We start from the raw sequence: 18,302 nt of genomic DNA on the forward strand, positions 1-18,302 counted from the left end.
TCCTGGGGTCATCAATTAAAGAACTAACAGGGTTTTATGTTTTATTTACTTAGGCTTCTAGGCTCAAATTCCCTGCCTATAGTGATAAGGGTGTCTTCCTATTTCCATATGCAAGGAGGGCATCTTTCATAGGAGAGATTTATTTCCTGATTCTAGGGAGACAGAAAAGAGGGTCAAAGTTCCGTTTGAACTTACTGTTTCTTTCTGTTTTTAAATGGTCTTTTTCTTTTATTTTTTAAAATTTGCTTTTAATTGGAGGATAATTGCTTTACAATATTGTGTTGGTTTCTGCCATATGTTGACATGAATCAGCCATGGGTATATATATGATCCTCCCTCCCACTTCCCACCCTGACTGTCTCTTTAGTAACTTTAGTTCAGTATAATCACTATGAAGGACTTCCCTGCTGGTCCAGTGGTTGGGATTTTGCCTTCCAACGCAGGTGGTGTGGCTTCAAGCCCTTGTTGGGAAATGAAGATCCTACATGCTTTGTAGTCAGAGTCAAAACATAAAGCAGAAGCAATATGGTAACAAAATTAAAGAAAGACTTTAAAAGTAGTCCACATCAAAAAAAAAAAAAAAAGAATGTAAAGAACAGAAGACAAATAATCAATATGAGTGAGGCATATTCAGGGGTGACTTGCCCAGGGCCCCAACAATATGGGTATTCACAAAGAAGAAACTGTACCATTTTCTCCTCATGTATTCTTCACTCTGTTCCTCAATTTCTCAAGGTAGAGTCCACTACACTCCCCTAGTCTCCCAGAGTGAAAAACACTTATAAGCATAATGGTCATTTTCCCTAGCAGTGACGCAGAATTGAAGAAAGCTGATAACTGACCCAGGCTTGGGGATTTACAGAGTGGGGGTGGAGTCGAGAATGCTCACACTCACAGAGGCAGAGAGATTTATGGTTAACTGACTCTGAACTGGCAACTTGTTTTTCTCCTGTTTTACCAACAACAATTGAATGTAGCAACAGAGACAAGGGAATATAATATTTTCAAAGGAAATCACAGAAGGAGACTCATAGTATTCAGGAGGTCTTTTTAAAATGGTTTTGAGAAAAAGCTGTAAGTCAGTCATCACCTCTGGCTTTCTTTCTTTGGTACCTAGAAAAGGGTTTATATTCTGAGAATTAAAGCACCCTGGGGAATTCCGTGTGGTTAGGACTTGGTACTTTCACACTGGTGGCCTGAGTTTAATACCTCATGTGGGAACTACAATCCCACAAACCACGTGACACATGTGGGATTGTAGTTCTCACACTAGGCACTGAACTCAGTTATATATATACGTATATACATATGTATATATATATAATTATAATTACATATATAAATTATATATTAGTATAATAATTACTATATTATATTATAATATATAATATATTATAAAACATAATATAACATAATAATATATACAGCATCCTGGATTTTTGTTTCTGGGCTTGCATTGAAATCTTTAAATACTCCATTGTTCCTCAATCTAAGCCACCCTCTATTCTTTAATACCTCCTTTCCCCTTAGACTCCTAGATGCTTCTTACCCTTCTTCCTCTTTTTCATCCTCTCCCTTCTTCAAACAGTTCAAGTGTTTGGACTCCCGTATCACCCCGCAAATATAAGAAAACAGTGAGCTTTGAGAACCTCTGGGTTCTCCAAATGCAGTTCCCGTCCGGCAGCACTGGGATGATGTGAAAACTTGTTAGATATGCAAATTTGGGGGACTCCTTGCCAGACATATTGAACCCAAAACTCAGGGCTGGGACCCAGCCTCTGTGTTTTAGCAAGCCCTGTAGGTGAAGCTAATGTAACCAAAAGTTTGAAAACCACTGATGTGGGGACCTCAAAAGTGAAGGGAGGAAGGATGTTAAAGCTAGTTTACAATCCATTAAAAATGTACCCACCAGGGTTTCCTTGGTGGTCTAGTGGTTGAGAATCCACCTGTTAATGCAGGGGGCATGGGTTTGATTGCTGATCTGGGAATATTCCACATGCTGAGGAGCATCTGAGCTGATGCCCTGTGACTGCTGAAGCCTGGGTGCCTAGAGTCTGTACTCCGCAACCATAGAAGCCACCATGATGATAGAAAGTCAGCACCCTGCAAGGAAGGATAGTTCCCCACTCCCCGCAACTAGAGGAAGCCCACGCACAGCAGTGAAGACCCAGAGCAACCAAAAATAAAACTTAAATAAACCAACAACTTTTTTTGTTAAGTACCCACCCTTCCTGCGGGTTTTTCCTCTAGCAGCTGAATAAAATATTGAATTATTTTCATTACTTTCTGACTGCCAGATTCTTTTTTAAGTTACAGTGTTGGGGGCAGGACCAGCTGAAGAGTATTTCTCTACACAGCATCCCTTTTGGTGTTAGTTAATACTTCTCTATCACATCTGTTTCAACACCTGCAGACAATCCTAATGTGCTATGAATGAATATTGGTAATTGCTTACAATTTTTGGCCATCATTAACAAATCTGAAACAGTCATTCCTATATGTGCATTTTTAGGTATTGTCTCATTAACAGGATAAATTTATAAATGTGGATTTACTGAATGAAAGATTTTTGCACGTGGAATGGTGGAGAGCTACTTCTTGGTTTTCTTACAGAAAAGTTACATGAATTGATAGTTGCATTTTTATAATATGTAATATATAATGGGAGTGTCAGTTTATTTATAATTCTAACAAGGTTGAGCATTACCAAACTTTTTTGTTGTTATTTTTAAAGCTACATACATTGGATTCTTTGCACTAAAATTCTATAGTTATTTTAATATTTAATAATAAAATAAGCATCCAAAAATATTCCTTTCTCAAAAATGATGATTAAAATAATGTAGTCAATGTTGATGGCAAGACAGTCAAAAAGCACAGAATTTAGAAGGTGGAAAGTAAAATTACTCTTGTTCTCATCCTCTCATCTAGCAGTAATGACCCTCGGAAGTTTGTGTGGTTTTCCAGAAATTTTGCATGTTATGATTGTATTGTTTACATTTCTATAATTTTTGATGAGTTTGAATATCTTGTCTTATGCTTTGTCATTGCATTTTGGGTGCAGGTATGAAACTGCCATTCATATCAGAGTAGTCAAGTGAGCCAGCATTTTCATTTATGCATTGGGTTTTTGGTTATACTTAGAAAGTTCTTTTTGTCCCAATATTACTTCTTTTTAGAATATTTCTAGTGTAACTGTTGATGCTTACTTCTTTAATCTATCTACACTTGTGTTGTGAGTTAGGATTGATTATCTCATTAGTGCACTTTCAAAATAGAGGAAGTTCAAGCCAGAGAAATTAAGTAACTTTCCCAAGGTTATGCATCTCGTTGGTGGTCAGGCCAAACCACTTCTGACTCAAAGTTCAGTGTACTTTCCAGCACCTCCTGAGAGTAAACACATGGAGAATGGTGAGATGTTTAGTGCAAGGGAATAAGAAGTCCAGAGAAACTTGACATGCTTTTCTTCCCCTTATTCCAGTGATAAGAAGACCCAGAAATTGGATGGACAGAAATAATAAAATCTGTGGCCTTTTTTTCTATTTTTTTTTTCAATTTCCTATTTGATATTATTCTTTTTCTGGACTTTTATATCTGTCAAAGTATAGTTTTCAAAAGTTGAAATATGACTCACGCAAATATGAAATGCATGTCCAAAATAAATTTAGTTTATTAATGAGAAACTCAGCAGGATGGCCAAGTTCCTTCAAAAGCATTTGACAGACTGAAGTGTTTAGAGTTTTTAAAAAACGAATGCTAAAAAATTAATTGTTAAGTTAAAAGACATGGTAATGGGTTAATGTCTTCTGTGGCACAACCGTCACAAACTTTAGGGTTATATTTTCTACTCAACAGAAATCACTTGCAGCTCTTTTGAGCAAAAATTTGCAAGTTAACATGTAGTTTCAGAGATTCAGTCCTACTCAATAGTAAGCAGCATGTCAAAAAAGGAGCATAGTTCTTAAGGAAGGTAATTAAGTAATCCTAAAGTGAAATTGCTAATTAGACAGGGCTCCAGGTGATATTGACTAAAACTCAGCCCTCCTTTCATTCTGCTTTGGATAGTTCTTCTTAATACATTTGTAATCTGAAAAAGAACAGATTTTATAGATGTCATGTATTTCATAGAAACATAAACTGTATTATACTGGTTCACGAAATCAGCTTCTGGTTAAGAAAATAGTACAGAAAGCTATAAAAAAATTAAAAGTTTAAGTGAAATTAAACCATTCAAATGTCAGTAAGGAAAAGTTGGATGATACTATTAGTATTATAAAAATTAGAATGTGATCTATTAGACTGAGTAGAATTTGAAAGAGATTTTTAGGGAAATAAAAGACTGGAAAAATGGAAAGAGGCTGGTGTGACATAGCTGCCAAGTAAAGAGGAAACAAAAATATTAGATGACTTTGAAGAGATGGGTAGGCATCATGAGCAGCCTCTGAGGATACACCAAAGTATAGGATTTTGTTTTAAAGAGAGGAGTTATGTGGTTTGATTTTTTTTTTAATTTAAGGGTCACTCTGACTGCCATGCAGGGTATGTATTATAGTTGGGCAAGAGGGGAAATAAAGACAGGTTACAAAGCAACAGTCCAGGAAGAAATGGTGGTGGATTGCACTAGGGTGGAAACAAGAAAGGTGAGCAGCCGAGAGAGAGATTTCAGAGACAGGGATGAATTTGTTCACAGGAGTCATTAGAGAATAATGAAGATCATTGCAAGAAGACTCAATTACAAAATATGTAGCTAAGGTTAACACAGGTCTAGTACAAAGTGAACACTGACTAAATAATAGTTGCTACTATAAAATAACTATGGCACCCTACTCCAGTACTCTTGCCTGGAAAATCCCATGGATGGAGAAGCCTGGTAGGCTGAGGGTCGGACACGACTGAGTGACTTCGCTTTGACTTTTCACTTTCATGCATTGGAGAAGGAAATGGCAATCTACTCCAGTGTTCTTGCCTGGAGAATCCCAGGGACGGGGGAGCCTGGTGGGCTGCTGTCTATCGGGTCGCACAGAGTTGGACACCACTGAAGTGACTTAGCATAGGAACTAAAAAAAATTCCATTCTTAATGAAATATAGAAGAATTATATCAATAAATTTTGCTAATACTTTGAAAATCTAAATTGAAACCCCAAGTGAAAAACTGTAAAAGGTCGTTTTTTGTTTGTTCTTTTTTCACCTAGAAGTATGAAATCTTCTAGGTGAAATAAGCTTCTAGACCAATAAGCATAGAGGAAATGAAAAATATAATTAAAAACTTATCACCTAAAATCTGTCCTTTCTTAAGAATGATGATATATTATCTGTTCCAGAGAATAGATGAAGATGAGAAAGCACTTAATGCAATTTGTGAAGACAACAGACTCTCAGGACTAACCCCTGAAACTGTAACACTACTGCGGTGTATGAATACAAAAAGGTAATTCTTAAATAAGATATTATCAAACTGAATTCATTAGTATAAAAGACCAACCCAAGTTTGGCATTACTGTGAGTATATTTTGACACTGGAAAGTTGTTGTTGTCTTTTAATTGCTAAGACATATCCAACTCTTTTGCAACCCCATAAACTGGAGCTAGCCAAGTTCCTTTGTCTGTGAGATTTCCTGGGCAAGAAGACTAGAGTGAGTTATCATTTCCTCTTCCATGGGATCTTCCCCACCTAGGGACTGAACTCACATCTCATGCACTGCATGTGGATTCTTTATCACTGAGCTGCCAGGGGGGCCCCTGGAAAGTTGTTACGATACATAAAATCAGAAAAGCCAAGAAAAAGTATAGAAAAGGTTTAGAAAGAATATTTTGATAAGTTGTTTGAGAGCATGCCAAAGTAACAATGTGCTGTGCTTAGTTGCTCAGTCATGTCCAACTCTTTGTGACTCCTTGAACTGCAGCCCACCAGGCTCCTCTGTCCATGGGGATTCTCCAGGCAAGAATACTGGAGTGGGTTGCCATTTCCTTCTCCAGGGGATCTTCCCAATCCAGGGATCAAATCTAGGTCTCGCACACTGTAGGTGGATTCTTTACCGTCTGAGCTACCAGGGATGCCCAAAAGTAACAATAAATGGATGTTAAAATGCCCTCCAAGGCAGAACTTGGCAATGATAAATTTTCTTTTTTTTTTTTAACTGTTTCTTTCTTTCTTTCTTTCTTTTTTTTCTGGAGGATGTAAACAGATTTGGGACTGAGGTTCTGTGGCTTTGGGCAGCAGCTGCTACAGAGAGGGGTTCACCATCTCTGCCCACCTGTCTTCATTTAGAATAAGAGCTCAGGCATTTCTATGATGAAGATTGGACAAGAATTAAAAATTTTCATTGGTGACAAATTGATTCATCCACCTAGGGGAACTGTATCTTTTGTTCTGGTCTCATCCTCCATCAAAATTGTTTTCTAAGCTGGGAGCAGAGAGTTCACATTAATTCACATCTGTAAACTAAGTGTTCTGAAACATTAAAAGTAGTACAAAAATATGCAGCAGGCTGAAATGATAAAAAAAATTTCAGCAAGAAAAATTGAAGAAATAGTGAATTAGCTCCGGGAGGTACATTAATCTCACACTAGAGAGAGTGAATGCCCAGAGGCTAGAATGAAGAATTGGGAAGCATCCTAAGCAAATGTCCTCAAAATTAGCTCATGATTACAAGTTAATTTTAGGAACAAGATAAGCAATTTTTGTGGGAATGACTTGGTTTGAATTAAACCATCAGAAGTTTCATATATTGGCTGTATTTATAGAGGGAAAATTAAAATTAACCAAAATGTCTAATGCCATTAAATTGCAATGTTTTATCATGCAAATAGGATTTAATGAAACCATTAAAATTATATTGTTAAGACTGATTAATTTCAGGCAGTTTTATTTTATAGCATTGAGTTAAAAACACACAATGCAGGTTTAGATATGCAATAGAAGTACAACTTGGCAGCTTTGCCAACATATAGACACACATATATATACAGACAAATACATAGCCAAACATATACACCCTTAGATAAATTTTCCCCAGATACCTAAGGTATATTGATTTTTTTGTAGAGTTATGAATAATCAATTCCTACTTTTAAGAATCTTCAAATATGAACTTGATATGAATTTATTAAGTTGGTAACAAAATAGTCACATTTAAATTTTTTTTTCATAAAAAATCTTGTCACTAATGATGTGCCACTGAATTTTAGTAGTCTCCTAATTTCTAAAGATTAATAATAAAACAAATATTCAATAAAAGGAGTTTGAAGTAAGATTTCAAGCATAGGATGGTCAATTTATAGTACATATTAACCTGATATTATATATAATTGAAAGAATATTTTTATCAATAATGGGGTCTTAAGTTGTGATTAAAAGCAGTTGGGAGATAATTATGGTAATTATATGCTTCAAAATCAAATTAGGACATAATTTCATAAATATTGATATAATTGTGGTATGAAATATGATAAAATATTCCTTCTCAAATTGGTCATGATTTAGAAAATCTATATTATATAGTAGTAACTTATCCTGTTGTCAACAGGACCTGGAGCTGGGCCTGGCTTAGTCTTTAGTTTCAGACTGAAATTACAGAGTGTCAGCATTATGAGGGGTTTTCTTAATTTGATCCTCCTCATATGCCCATGACATGTTATCTTTACACAAGCAAAGCAGGTAAAAAGAGAGCAAATATGACTTGCTAGTTTTAAAACTAGTAAGAGATTTATCTAGACTTCAAATTCACATCAAAGTGACTATTATAGTATTGTCGGTGCTGTTAACCAGAATTTGTAATGTTAATCATCTACTGTTACTCAACTAAAGCAATGTATAAAATTGCCTTTAAGGAATAATTTTCATGAATCCCAGAGAATAATTTCCCAAAGATTCAAAGACCTGAGTTGGAAAAAAGAAGGAAACCAAAATCTTTTTAATGGAAAATGTTTTTACACTGCAAATTATCTCTGTGATATAAAACATTTCTTTCTATATCTAATCAGAGATTAGAAACACAATACTAAACATCTCAGCATTTATGCATCCATAGGAACACATCTTTACTCCTCTTCCATCTCCCCACTCCACAACCCACAGTTTCAGAAAAATGATTCTAGATTATCCTTTTAGATTTATACAGGTCAATATTGGAAAAACAAAAAAGCCAATTAATAAATGAGTGGAAGACCTAAACAGACATTTCTCCAAAGAAGACATACAGTTGGCCAACAAAAACATGAAAAGATGTACATTGCTCATTATGAGAAATGTGAACGACAACCACAATGATGTATCACCTCACACTGGTCAGAATGGCCATCATCAAAACATCTGCAAACAATAAATGCTGGAGAGCATGTGGAGAAAAGGGAGCCCTCTTACACTGTTGGTGGAAATGTAAATTGATACTGCCAGTATGCAAAACAGTATGGAGGTTCCTTAAAAAACTAGGAATGAAACAACTGTATGATCCAGCAATCCCATTACTCAACATATATCCTGAGAAAATCATAATTCAAAAAGACATATGTACCCCATTGTTCATTGCAGCACTATTTATAATAGCCAGGAGATGGAACCAGCCTAGGTGTCCATTGACAGATGAATGGATAAAGAAGTTGTGGTACGTATATACGACGGGATATTACTCAGCCATAAAAAGAAACAAATATGAGTCAGTTGAACAGACATGCAAGAATATAAATCTATTACACAGAGTGAAGTAAGTCAGGAAAACAAATACAGTATATTAATAAGTATGTATGGAACCTAGAAAAATGGTACTGATGAACCTATTTGCAGGGAAGGAATAGAGATACAGATGCAGAGAATGGACTTATGGACACAGCAGAGGAAAGAGAGGATGGGACAAACTGAGAAAGTAGGACTGATGTATATATACTACTATGCATAAAACTGATAGCTGGTAAAATCGATAGCTACTAAAATCGATAGCTAGTGGAGACTGCTGTAGCACAGGGCACCGAGCCTGCTGTTCTATGATGACCTAGAGGGGTGAGATTGGGGTGTGTGTGGGCAGCTCTAAAGGAATGGGATATATATGTATATACATACATATATATATATATATATATATATATATATATATACACACACACACACATACATATATATGTACATATATATGGATAATTTGCATTTTTTTACTGCAAAAACAAACACAACATTGCAATGCAATTATATTCCAATACAGACTTCCCTGGTGGCTCAGACGGTAAAGCATCTGTCTACAATGCGGGAGACCTGGGTTCAATCCCTGGGTTGGGAAGATCCCCTGGAGAAGGAAATGGCAATCCACTCCAGTAATATTGCCTGGAAAATCCAATGGACAGAGGAGCCTGGTAGGCTACAGTCCACAGGGTTGTAAAGAGTTGGACACGACTGAGCAACTTCACTTTCACTTTCACAATATTTATACAGGACAGTTCAGTTCAGTTCAGTTGCTCAGTCGTGTCCAACTCTTTGCGACCCCATGCACTGCAGCACGCCAGGCCTCCCTGTCCATCACCAGCTCCCAGAGTTTACCCAAACTCATGTCCATCGAGTCAGTGATGCCATCCAACAATCTCATCCTCTGTCGTCCCCTTCTCCTCCTGCCTTCAATCTTTCCCAACATCAGGGTCTTTTCAAATGAGTCAGTTCTTTGCATCAGGTGGCCAAAGTATTGGAGTTTCAGCTTCAACATCAGTCCCTCCAATGAACAACCAGGACTGATTTCCTTTAGGATGGACTGGTTGGATCTCCTTGCAGTCCAAGGGTCTCTCAAAAGTCTCTTCTAACACCACAGTTCAAAAGCATCAATTCTTCTGCATTCAGCTTTCTTTATAGTCCAACTCTCACATCCATACATGACTACTGGAAAAACCGTAGCCTTGACTAGACAGAGCTTTGTTGACAAAGTAATGTCTCTGCTTTTTAACATGCTGTCTAGATTGGTCATAACTTTCCTGCCAAGGAGTAAGCATCTTTTAATTTCATGGCTGCGATCACCATCTGCAGTGATTTTGGAGCACCGCCCCCCCCCGCCCCAAATAGTCAACCACTGTTTCCACAGTTTCCCCATCTATTTGCCATGAAGTGATGGGACCAGATGCCATGATCTTAGTTTTGTGAATGTTGAGTTTTAAGCCAAGTTTTTCACTCTCCTCTTTCACTTTCATCAAGAGGCTTTTTAGTTCTTCTTCACTTTCCGCCATAAGACTGGTGTCATCTGCATATCTGAGGTTACTGATATTTCTCCCGGCAATCTTGACTTCAGCTTGTGGTTCATCCAGCCTGACATTTCTCATGATGTACTCTGCATATAAGTTAAAGGAGCAGGGTGACAATATACAACCTTAAGGTACTCTGTTCCTTATTTGGAACCAGTCTGTTGTTCCATGTCCAGTTCTAACTGTTGTACCTGACCTGCATTCAGGTTTATCAAGAGGCAAGTCAGGTGGTCTGGTATTCCCATCTCTTTCAGAATTTTCCACAGTTTCTCATGATCCACACATCAAAGGCTTTGGCATAGCCAATGAAGCAGGAATAGATGTTTTTCTGGAACTCTCTTGCTTTTTTGATGATCCAGGGGATGCTGGCAATTTGATCTCTGGTTCCTCTGCCTTTTCTAAAACCAGGTTGAACATCTGGCAGTTCATGGTTCATGTATTGCTGAGGCCTGGCTTGGAGAATTTTGAGCATTACTTTACTAGCATGTGAGATGAGTGCAATTGTGCCCTAGTCTGAGCATTCTTTGGCATTGCCTTTCTTTGGGATTGGAATGAAAACTGACCTTTTCCAGTCCTGTGGCCACTGCTGAGTTTTCCAAATTTTCTGACATGGAGACTGCTTTCCAATATAACTGTGGTCACCTGATTACTGTGCTCACATTTGAAAAAGAAGGCTGGACTTTGAGCTCATGTGGGCTAGTTTAGCTGTCTACCCTTGGCTCATAAGATGTTTTCTCATATTCCAGCTTTTCTCTCATCTTAAAGCTACAATTTTCAGCAGAGCATGTGAATATTCTTCAGTTTTTTCAGAACATTGAGATCATAGAGTGGTGAACACAAGTTAATAATCCACCAACAAAACCAGTCAATATTTAACCATCCCCTCGTCCTTCCTTGATCATTTTGTGTTTTGTACCTTCACATTTTATTGCCATTTACCCTCCTGTCTGGTCAGCTCTGGGGATCTCAGGGCAAAACAAACCTTTGGGGCTTCCCTTGTGGCTCAGTGGTAAAGAATCCACCCGCCAATGCGGGAGACATGGGTTCAATCCTTGGTCTGGGAAGATCCCAGTTGCTGTGACGCAGCTAAGCCTGTGCACCACAACTGTTGCACCTGTGCTCTAGATGCTGAGGACTGCAACCACTGAAGCCTGAGCACCCTAGAGCCTGTGTTCCACAGTAAGAGAGGCCGCCACAAGGAGAAACCCACTTGCCACAGCTAAAGAAAAGCTCTCACAGCAGTGAAGCCCACCACAGCCAAAAAAAAAAAAAAAAAAATCAATTGATCAATAATTATAAAAAAAAAAAAAAACTTAACAAGACTTTGGTTTCCATCACCCAGGATCTCCCTTTATGTAACTGTTCATCTTTCTGCTTCACTTCCTATAGTGAGCCGAATGGCTTGTGCCAACCCTTTTCTCCCCAAAAGACATGTCTGCTTGGAAACTGTGAAAGTGACCTTAATTGGAAATGGGTCTCTGCTGATATCATTTAGTTAGGCACCACAAGATAAGAACACCTTGGATTAGCATGGATGTGATGATGTGTGCTAAGTCGCTTTAGTCCTGTCTGACTCTTTTGCGATGATGTGGATGGTAGCCCACCAGGCTCCTCTGTCCATGAGATTCTCCAGGTGAGAATACTGGAGTGGGCAGACTGCCATGCCCTCCTCCAGGGGATCTTCCCGACCCAGGGGACCAAACCCATGTCTCTTATGTCTCATGCATTGGCAGGCAGGTTCTTTACCACTAACTTCACCTGGGAAGCCTGGATGTGATGACATGTGTCCTTATAAGAGAAGACGGGGAGAGAGGGAGGAAGATTGCAGAGCAGAGAAGAAGGCCACGTGAAGATGGAGCAGAGAGTGGAGTCCTTCTCCTGGGAGCAAGGACGCCACAAGAAGATGGAGGAGGCCAAGAAGGATTCTCCCTGAGAGACTTTGCTGGGGCAGGAGTGTGCTGCCAACACCCTAATTTCAGACTTCTTCCCTCCAGAAGTCTAAGAAAGAACATTTCTCTTGCTTTAAGCCACCGACATGTTTTTGGTAATTTTGACATCAACCCTAGGAAATTAATTCACTTCCAGAGCCTCATTTTGATTGAGAATAGCAGATATGTAATTTCCCTGATGCATGATTTTTTCATCCTTTCTTAGATGACTCAGCTCAGCTCCCCCCGTATTGTCTTAAGCTTTTCTACAGCTTTGATACCCTGAGGGTGAAAAACTCTGAGCGGTTTTGTTGTTTCAGATTCCAGTTTCTAGGACCATTTTGGCCTTTTTTTCCCCATTTTTATCCCCATTGTCCAACTACTTCCCCATCGGCTTGCCTCACCTTTCTCTTGGTTTCTTAACTTTGGCATGGAAATCCACATCCTGTCCAACCCTCCCCACCCCCAAATTCACCTTTCTTTATTAATCTACATTCAGTGTTCCGAAATCTGATCTCTTTGTGTGTAACTCTGCAATATAGTAGATATAATAATATATCTATTGGTAATATGACCATTTATATGGCTATATAGTATGTAATAAACCATGTATATGTATGTAATATAATATGTAATAAATAAAATAAAGCATGGAGATGTGTGTGAGCAAGCTTCGGGAGTTGGTGATGGACAGGAAAGCCTGGCATGCTGCAGTCCATAGGGTTGCAAAGAGTCAGACACGACTGAGCAACTGAACTAAGCTAAATATAACCATCATTGCCTCAAATCTCATTTGACATGGTCAGGCATATAGCTCAGATACTAGCAAATAATGGTAGCTTTTTCTCAAGGAAATATTAGATTTCTTCCTACCTCTACTTTCCATTCAAAAACGATAGTCTTCTGTGTTAATTATTTTTTTACTCTTCTTTCTAAACAGATATAGTCCACTGCTTCTCACAAGTGCTTTAAATTTTTATAGGAGAGTATATGTATATTTATTTTTCTTAAAAGACCCAGGTTTGGTCCCTGGGTCCAGAAGATCCCCTGGAGAAGAGCATGGCAACCCACTCCAGTATTCTTGCCTGAAGAATCCCATGGAGAGAGGAGTCTGGTGGGCTGCAGTCCATGGGGTCGCAAAGAGTCAGACACTACTGAAGTGACTTAGTATGCATGCAAGCCCTTCTCACTGTTTCTCATAGTTAGGCACACATTTCTTTCCAAAAACAACCTCTAAAAACCCTCATTGCTCATGTGAACCTCCACTGTCTTTTATAGATTCTGTCACTTACAAGTACTGAGCAAGTTAGCCTAGAGGTTCTGATTTAACTCCTTGCTAGGGTTCTGGCATCAGTATTTATTTAGGCTCCCCAGCTAATTTTGGTACACAATCCAGGAATCACTGTCAGAACATTGCCTGCACTTAACCTGCTAGGAATACATTCACACGCCATTGCATAAGACATTTATCAGATGTGTGAAATCCAAATTCCTGAGCTTAACATTTGAGTTCCCTTGGTCTCACCCCAATCTAATCTGCTATCATCTATCTTGGCCCCTCCTTTTCTGTCCAGGTGATTTGCTCAAATTCTTTTAAGAAAAATTTCTCCCCACCCACCCACCCAAGCACATACACACACAGATTACATGACTGGCAAGCAATTTTTGTGACTTTCCTATGGGACTAAAAGAGACACATTTTCCTCACTGAAATGTTAGACCCTACAGACGTTTGAGAGTTTATACAAACAGTAGGGTAGAGTATGTTAAACCAAGTCAGCCCCTTTCCGCAGAGCCAGAATGACTGCTTGTTCATTAGTTTGACTGTGCTTTCTTTTCTTCTTTGTTATTGATAAAAATCAGAACCATTTCTTGTATTTATTAGCTCTACCTAAAAATGCTATTAAAATCATTGGAACATAATGATATTTACTACCTGTGGTACATAATTATACTCACATGCTCTAAGTATTTATGGTAAACAACCAAGCTTGCTGGAAGGGCATCTTTGGTCTGATTGACATAATGGAATAGCCACCCCATCAGTTCCCTAAAAGCAAACAAAGCCCTTAGCAAAACCAAGCTGATATTTCTCAATCTGTGATCTGTTGTGACACCACTGCTATTTGGTAGTGGGTGAGGGATTCTCAGCTGAGTTAACCTGAGACAGATTCTGGTGTCAACACTTCTCCCCTACCTCTTCCCAGAAAGGGAGGTGTTTAGGAGAGAAAATTAAAACTGAAACAAAGACGTGCAATCTTTAGAACTCTGGCAAATGACTGTGAGAACAGAGCCAGTTTGCCAGCAAATTTCTATCTGAGTTCCAGAATGGAAATTTCTTCTAAGGAGTATGCATCAACCAGACCACAGGGCAGACAGGGTCTTGTATTGTCTCAGAGAGTCACACGCACTTGTTGTTATTGTTTCCCATCTGGTTTTCTTATTTATAAGAAAGGAAACAGCAAAGAAGGGAATACAATCATGGTGGCCCCACCCAATGTTCACACATAAAATGTTATTGAAAAACCCAAAAAAGCTTTTCGGCCAACCCAATAATTTTAATATTATTTTTCTCAGTTCAGTGTATATATTTAATCCCAATAAGAGTGTGTTGGCCTGTAGATTGGCTCTTTCTTGTGAACTAGAGATGATCTTAATGTGCCTGAATCAAGTTATATACACAGAATGAAATTTTGAATAAGCTCTGGACTGAGGGTCAGGCAAATTGGCTTCTAGCAGTCCATTGGATTTCTGAAAGTGCTTCCATGCTTCACAGGAGTCCAGTGGGAGTGGGGCTAGATCTCTTCCAGTGCCTGTGAAAACTGAGGGTCAGGCAATGCTGATGATTCATTCTAGGTCACAAGAGTTAGTTAGTAAAACTTTGGATGACTCAAGTATTCTGGTTTGTTCAGGACTTTCCTGGCTTAGCATAGAAAATCCTGCTTCTTGGAATCCCCTTTGGCCTCTAGCAAATGGACATTCTTGGTCAGCCTAGTGGCAAGGTCAGAGAACACAGTCCAGTGTTCTGGGCCACAACTGTCATCTGTTATAACACCCTGGAGTCATTATTAATGCTCAAGTTTCTTGCAGATCTGTGACTTGATTTCAAAACTAACAGCTCTACAGAGTAGTACTGGGGATCAGCAAATAGATCCTATCTTCATCTGCATTCCTCTATCACACTTAGAAGTAGGAATTCCATAAAAGTTCATTAAATTCTAGGTCAATCATTAATCATGATTAAATCACCAATTAGGTCCGTAGAAGGAAAAATTACATCTAATAAATGATTGCAGTGATTGTAACACTGGGTCTCTAGATTTTTAGCTGAGTCGTCTTGGCCCTTATTTATAACATAGTAGAAAAAAAGAAATCAAGAGTCCTGAGTACTTCTGCTTTTTCCAGTAATATGACTTTGAGCAAGCCACTTCTGGTCTTCAGTTTCTAAGCACTCTTGCAGTTTTAACATTTTTTATCTCAACCACATTCAAAGATTTAAACAGTGTTGAAAAGGAACTGCATTAAGAACAATTAAGAAATAGTTGCAGTTTGTTCTCAAAGGCATTTTCCTCTTCACAGCCATATCTGTGAATATCTAATCCCTCCTACTATCCTCAAACACACCTGAGGTCCATTGTGTTCTTTTTTCTCTGCCACTAGCCAGGCAAGATCAGAGAAGGCACTGGCACCCCACTCCAGTACCCTTGCCTGGAAAATCCCATGGATGGAGGAGCCTGGTAGGCTGCAGTCCACGGGGTCGTGAAGAGTCGGACATGACTGAGCGACTTCACTTTTACTTTTCACTTTCATGCACTGGAGAAGAAAATGGCAACCCACTCGAGTGTTCTTGGCTGGAGAATCCCAGGGACGGGGGAGCCTGGTGGGCTGCCGTCTATGGGGTCTCATAGAGTTGGACACGACTGAAGCGACTTAGCAGCAGCAGCAGCAGCCAGGCAAAATAAGCCGAATTTCTTGCCCTAGTGCTTAGTCGCTCGGTCATGTCTGACTCTGTATGACCCCATGAACTAGGGTAGCACACCAGGCTCCTCTGTCCACGGGACTCTCCAGGCAAGGATACTGGAGGGATAGCCATTCCCTTCTCCAGGGGATCTTCCAGACCCAGGGATCATATAACTGATCTTTATCTAATTCTCTCTCTCCTTTTGATAACTGCACATTTGCTCACAAATCACTGGAATGACTGGAAATCATTAAACAAACAAACAACCTGACATTAAAACCTTTCACTTGCTCTCTCCCTGCTGTAGCTGTCACTTGCCTTTGCTGGTAATCACCCTGTGCCTTATTTGTATTGTTGGTAAAGAATCCGCCTGCAATGCAGGAGACCCTGGTTCAATCCCTGAGTCAGGAAGACCCACTGGAGAAGGGATAGGCTCCCCATTCCACTATTGTTGGGCTTCCCTGGTAACTCAGCTGGTAAAGAATCCACCTGCAGTGCAGGAGACCTGGGTTTGATCCCTGGGTTGGGAAGATCCCTTAGAGAAGGGAGAGGCTACCCACTTCAGTATTCTGGCCTAGAGAATTCTATGGACTGTATAGTCCATGGGGTCGCAGAGTTGGACATGACTGAGCAACTTGCACTTATTTGTATTATCCATCCCACATCACAGACTTGGCATTTATGTTGCATCTCTCTTAATGACTACGTCATTAAACAAACACACACACAAATAAGCATCTCAAGAAAACTATGCTGATTTGCTCTAAGACCCTAGCCTTACCAGAGGATTTGGGAGAAGAAAGCCATAATCTTCAGAAATGTGAAATCTTCCTAAAGTCAAGAATGGTGCTGTCTTCAAATTCTGACTTTGAGGCTCCATAATGTTGTTTGAAGTATCTGTGCCGAGACTGCTACTGAAGAGACAACTGCTCCAAATATGTCAAAGACACAGGGAGCTTCAGAATAGCATTTCCTCCTCGCATTTAGCTGTCCAGTTATCTCAGGAACAGGGGAGAACCTTGCTCTGAGGTTAAATTTCACATTACCATGGACTTTCTCTGACACAAAGCTGAGTAAACAGCTAAAGACTGCTGGTTAAAACAAATAGGCCATCAAAATTACATCACACACACACAAATTCTTACATGTGTATACAAGAAGATTGATTTTAAACCCAGAGAAAAATCTGCTCTTCTTTAGAAAAAGGGAAATAAACAAGAGTTTTTGTTGATCCCAAACACTCTGACAGAACCTGTTCCATGATGAACTTTGACAACTGGATCTTGGGCGTAAACTATTAAAACCAGAAGTCAGTTACTTTCAGACAGACATGTCAGTGATTGCCATGAGTAGAGGGGGACAAGGACTCTGTGGGCATATCAGAACCTCGGAAGAGTTCTGTGTGTAGTTTGAACAGCGTATTCCAAGATTATAATTACTTTGAATGACATTAAGAAATACTGTTTAATTTTTTTTTTAAACTTCAATGACACTCAAAGAATATATGTTTCGTGAAGTTTGATAAACAAGGTAGCAGATATTAACAAATTCAAGAAAAGCCTAATGTATCATCTGTTTAACCCTCTATGTTTATTAAACATAGTTTGAAAATCGACCTATAAAATGGGTGACTTTACCTATGAACCAGGTACTACCAGATCTACTTTACAGCTTAGTAAACTGAAGTACGCACATGTAAATAACCCTGTCCATTGCATCTCCACTAATTATGGACTAAAGCTGAGGTATCTTTGTCTCCAAGCTATTTCTCTGTTCACTTGATCAGGCTGCAAGGCTGTCTGTTAAAGGTGCCATGATGGTTTGAATTCACTGAAACATGGAGCCCAGTGATAAGCTCCAGATGATAGATTTGCACTGTGAAAATTCCAAAGATTCTACCTTTTGGTCCAGTTGGACCCTGAACTTAGGTTGCCAGGTTGTCAACAAACCTAGTTGGAGGCTGACTTGTCCTTACACATCTTCTCCTCCCTCTGCTTCTCTATGATAAGTCCAAAAGCTGAACGTAGGAAGTACTCTGATAATTCATGTAACAATTCCCTGAAGATCCCACATGCCTTAGAGTGGTTAAGCCCATGAACAGGAACTACTGAGCCTGAGTGCTGCAATTACTGAAGCCTGCATACCTTACAGCTTGTGCTCTGCAATAAGAGAAGCGTCTGCAATGAGAAGCCTGAGCACC

The 18,302-nt window shown here is 39.1% G+C and overlaps 1 protein-coding gene across 2 annotated transcripts in view; it reads right to left on the reverse strand.

Annotated features, from left to right (window-relative positions):
- The window catches only part of IDO2 (indoleamine 2,3-dioxygenase 2), a 68,970-nt gene extending 51,864 nt beyond the window's left edge, over positions 1 to 17,106 (reverse strand). For both annotated transcript variants that reach the window (XM_005698881.3, XM_005698880.3), the window contains exon 1: positions 16,884 to 17,106. In XM_005698881.3, the coding sequence (XP_005698938.1) occupies positions 16,884 to 16,982 (99 nt within the window). In that variant the 5' untranslated portion in view covers positions 16,983 to 17,106. The remainder of the gene's footprint in view (positions 1 to 16,883) is intronic.

The sequence above is a fragment of the Capra hircus genome, chromosome 27 (genome assembly GCF_001704415.2).
Source record: "Capra hircus breed San Clemente chromosome 27, ASM170441v1, whole genome shotgun sequence".
Taxonomy (NCBI): domain Eukaryota; kingdom Metazoa; phylum Chordata; class Mammalia; order Artiodactyla; family Bovidae; genus Capra; species Capra hircus.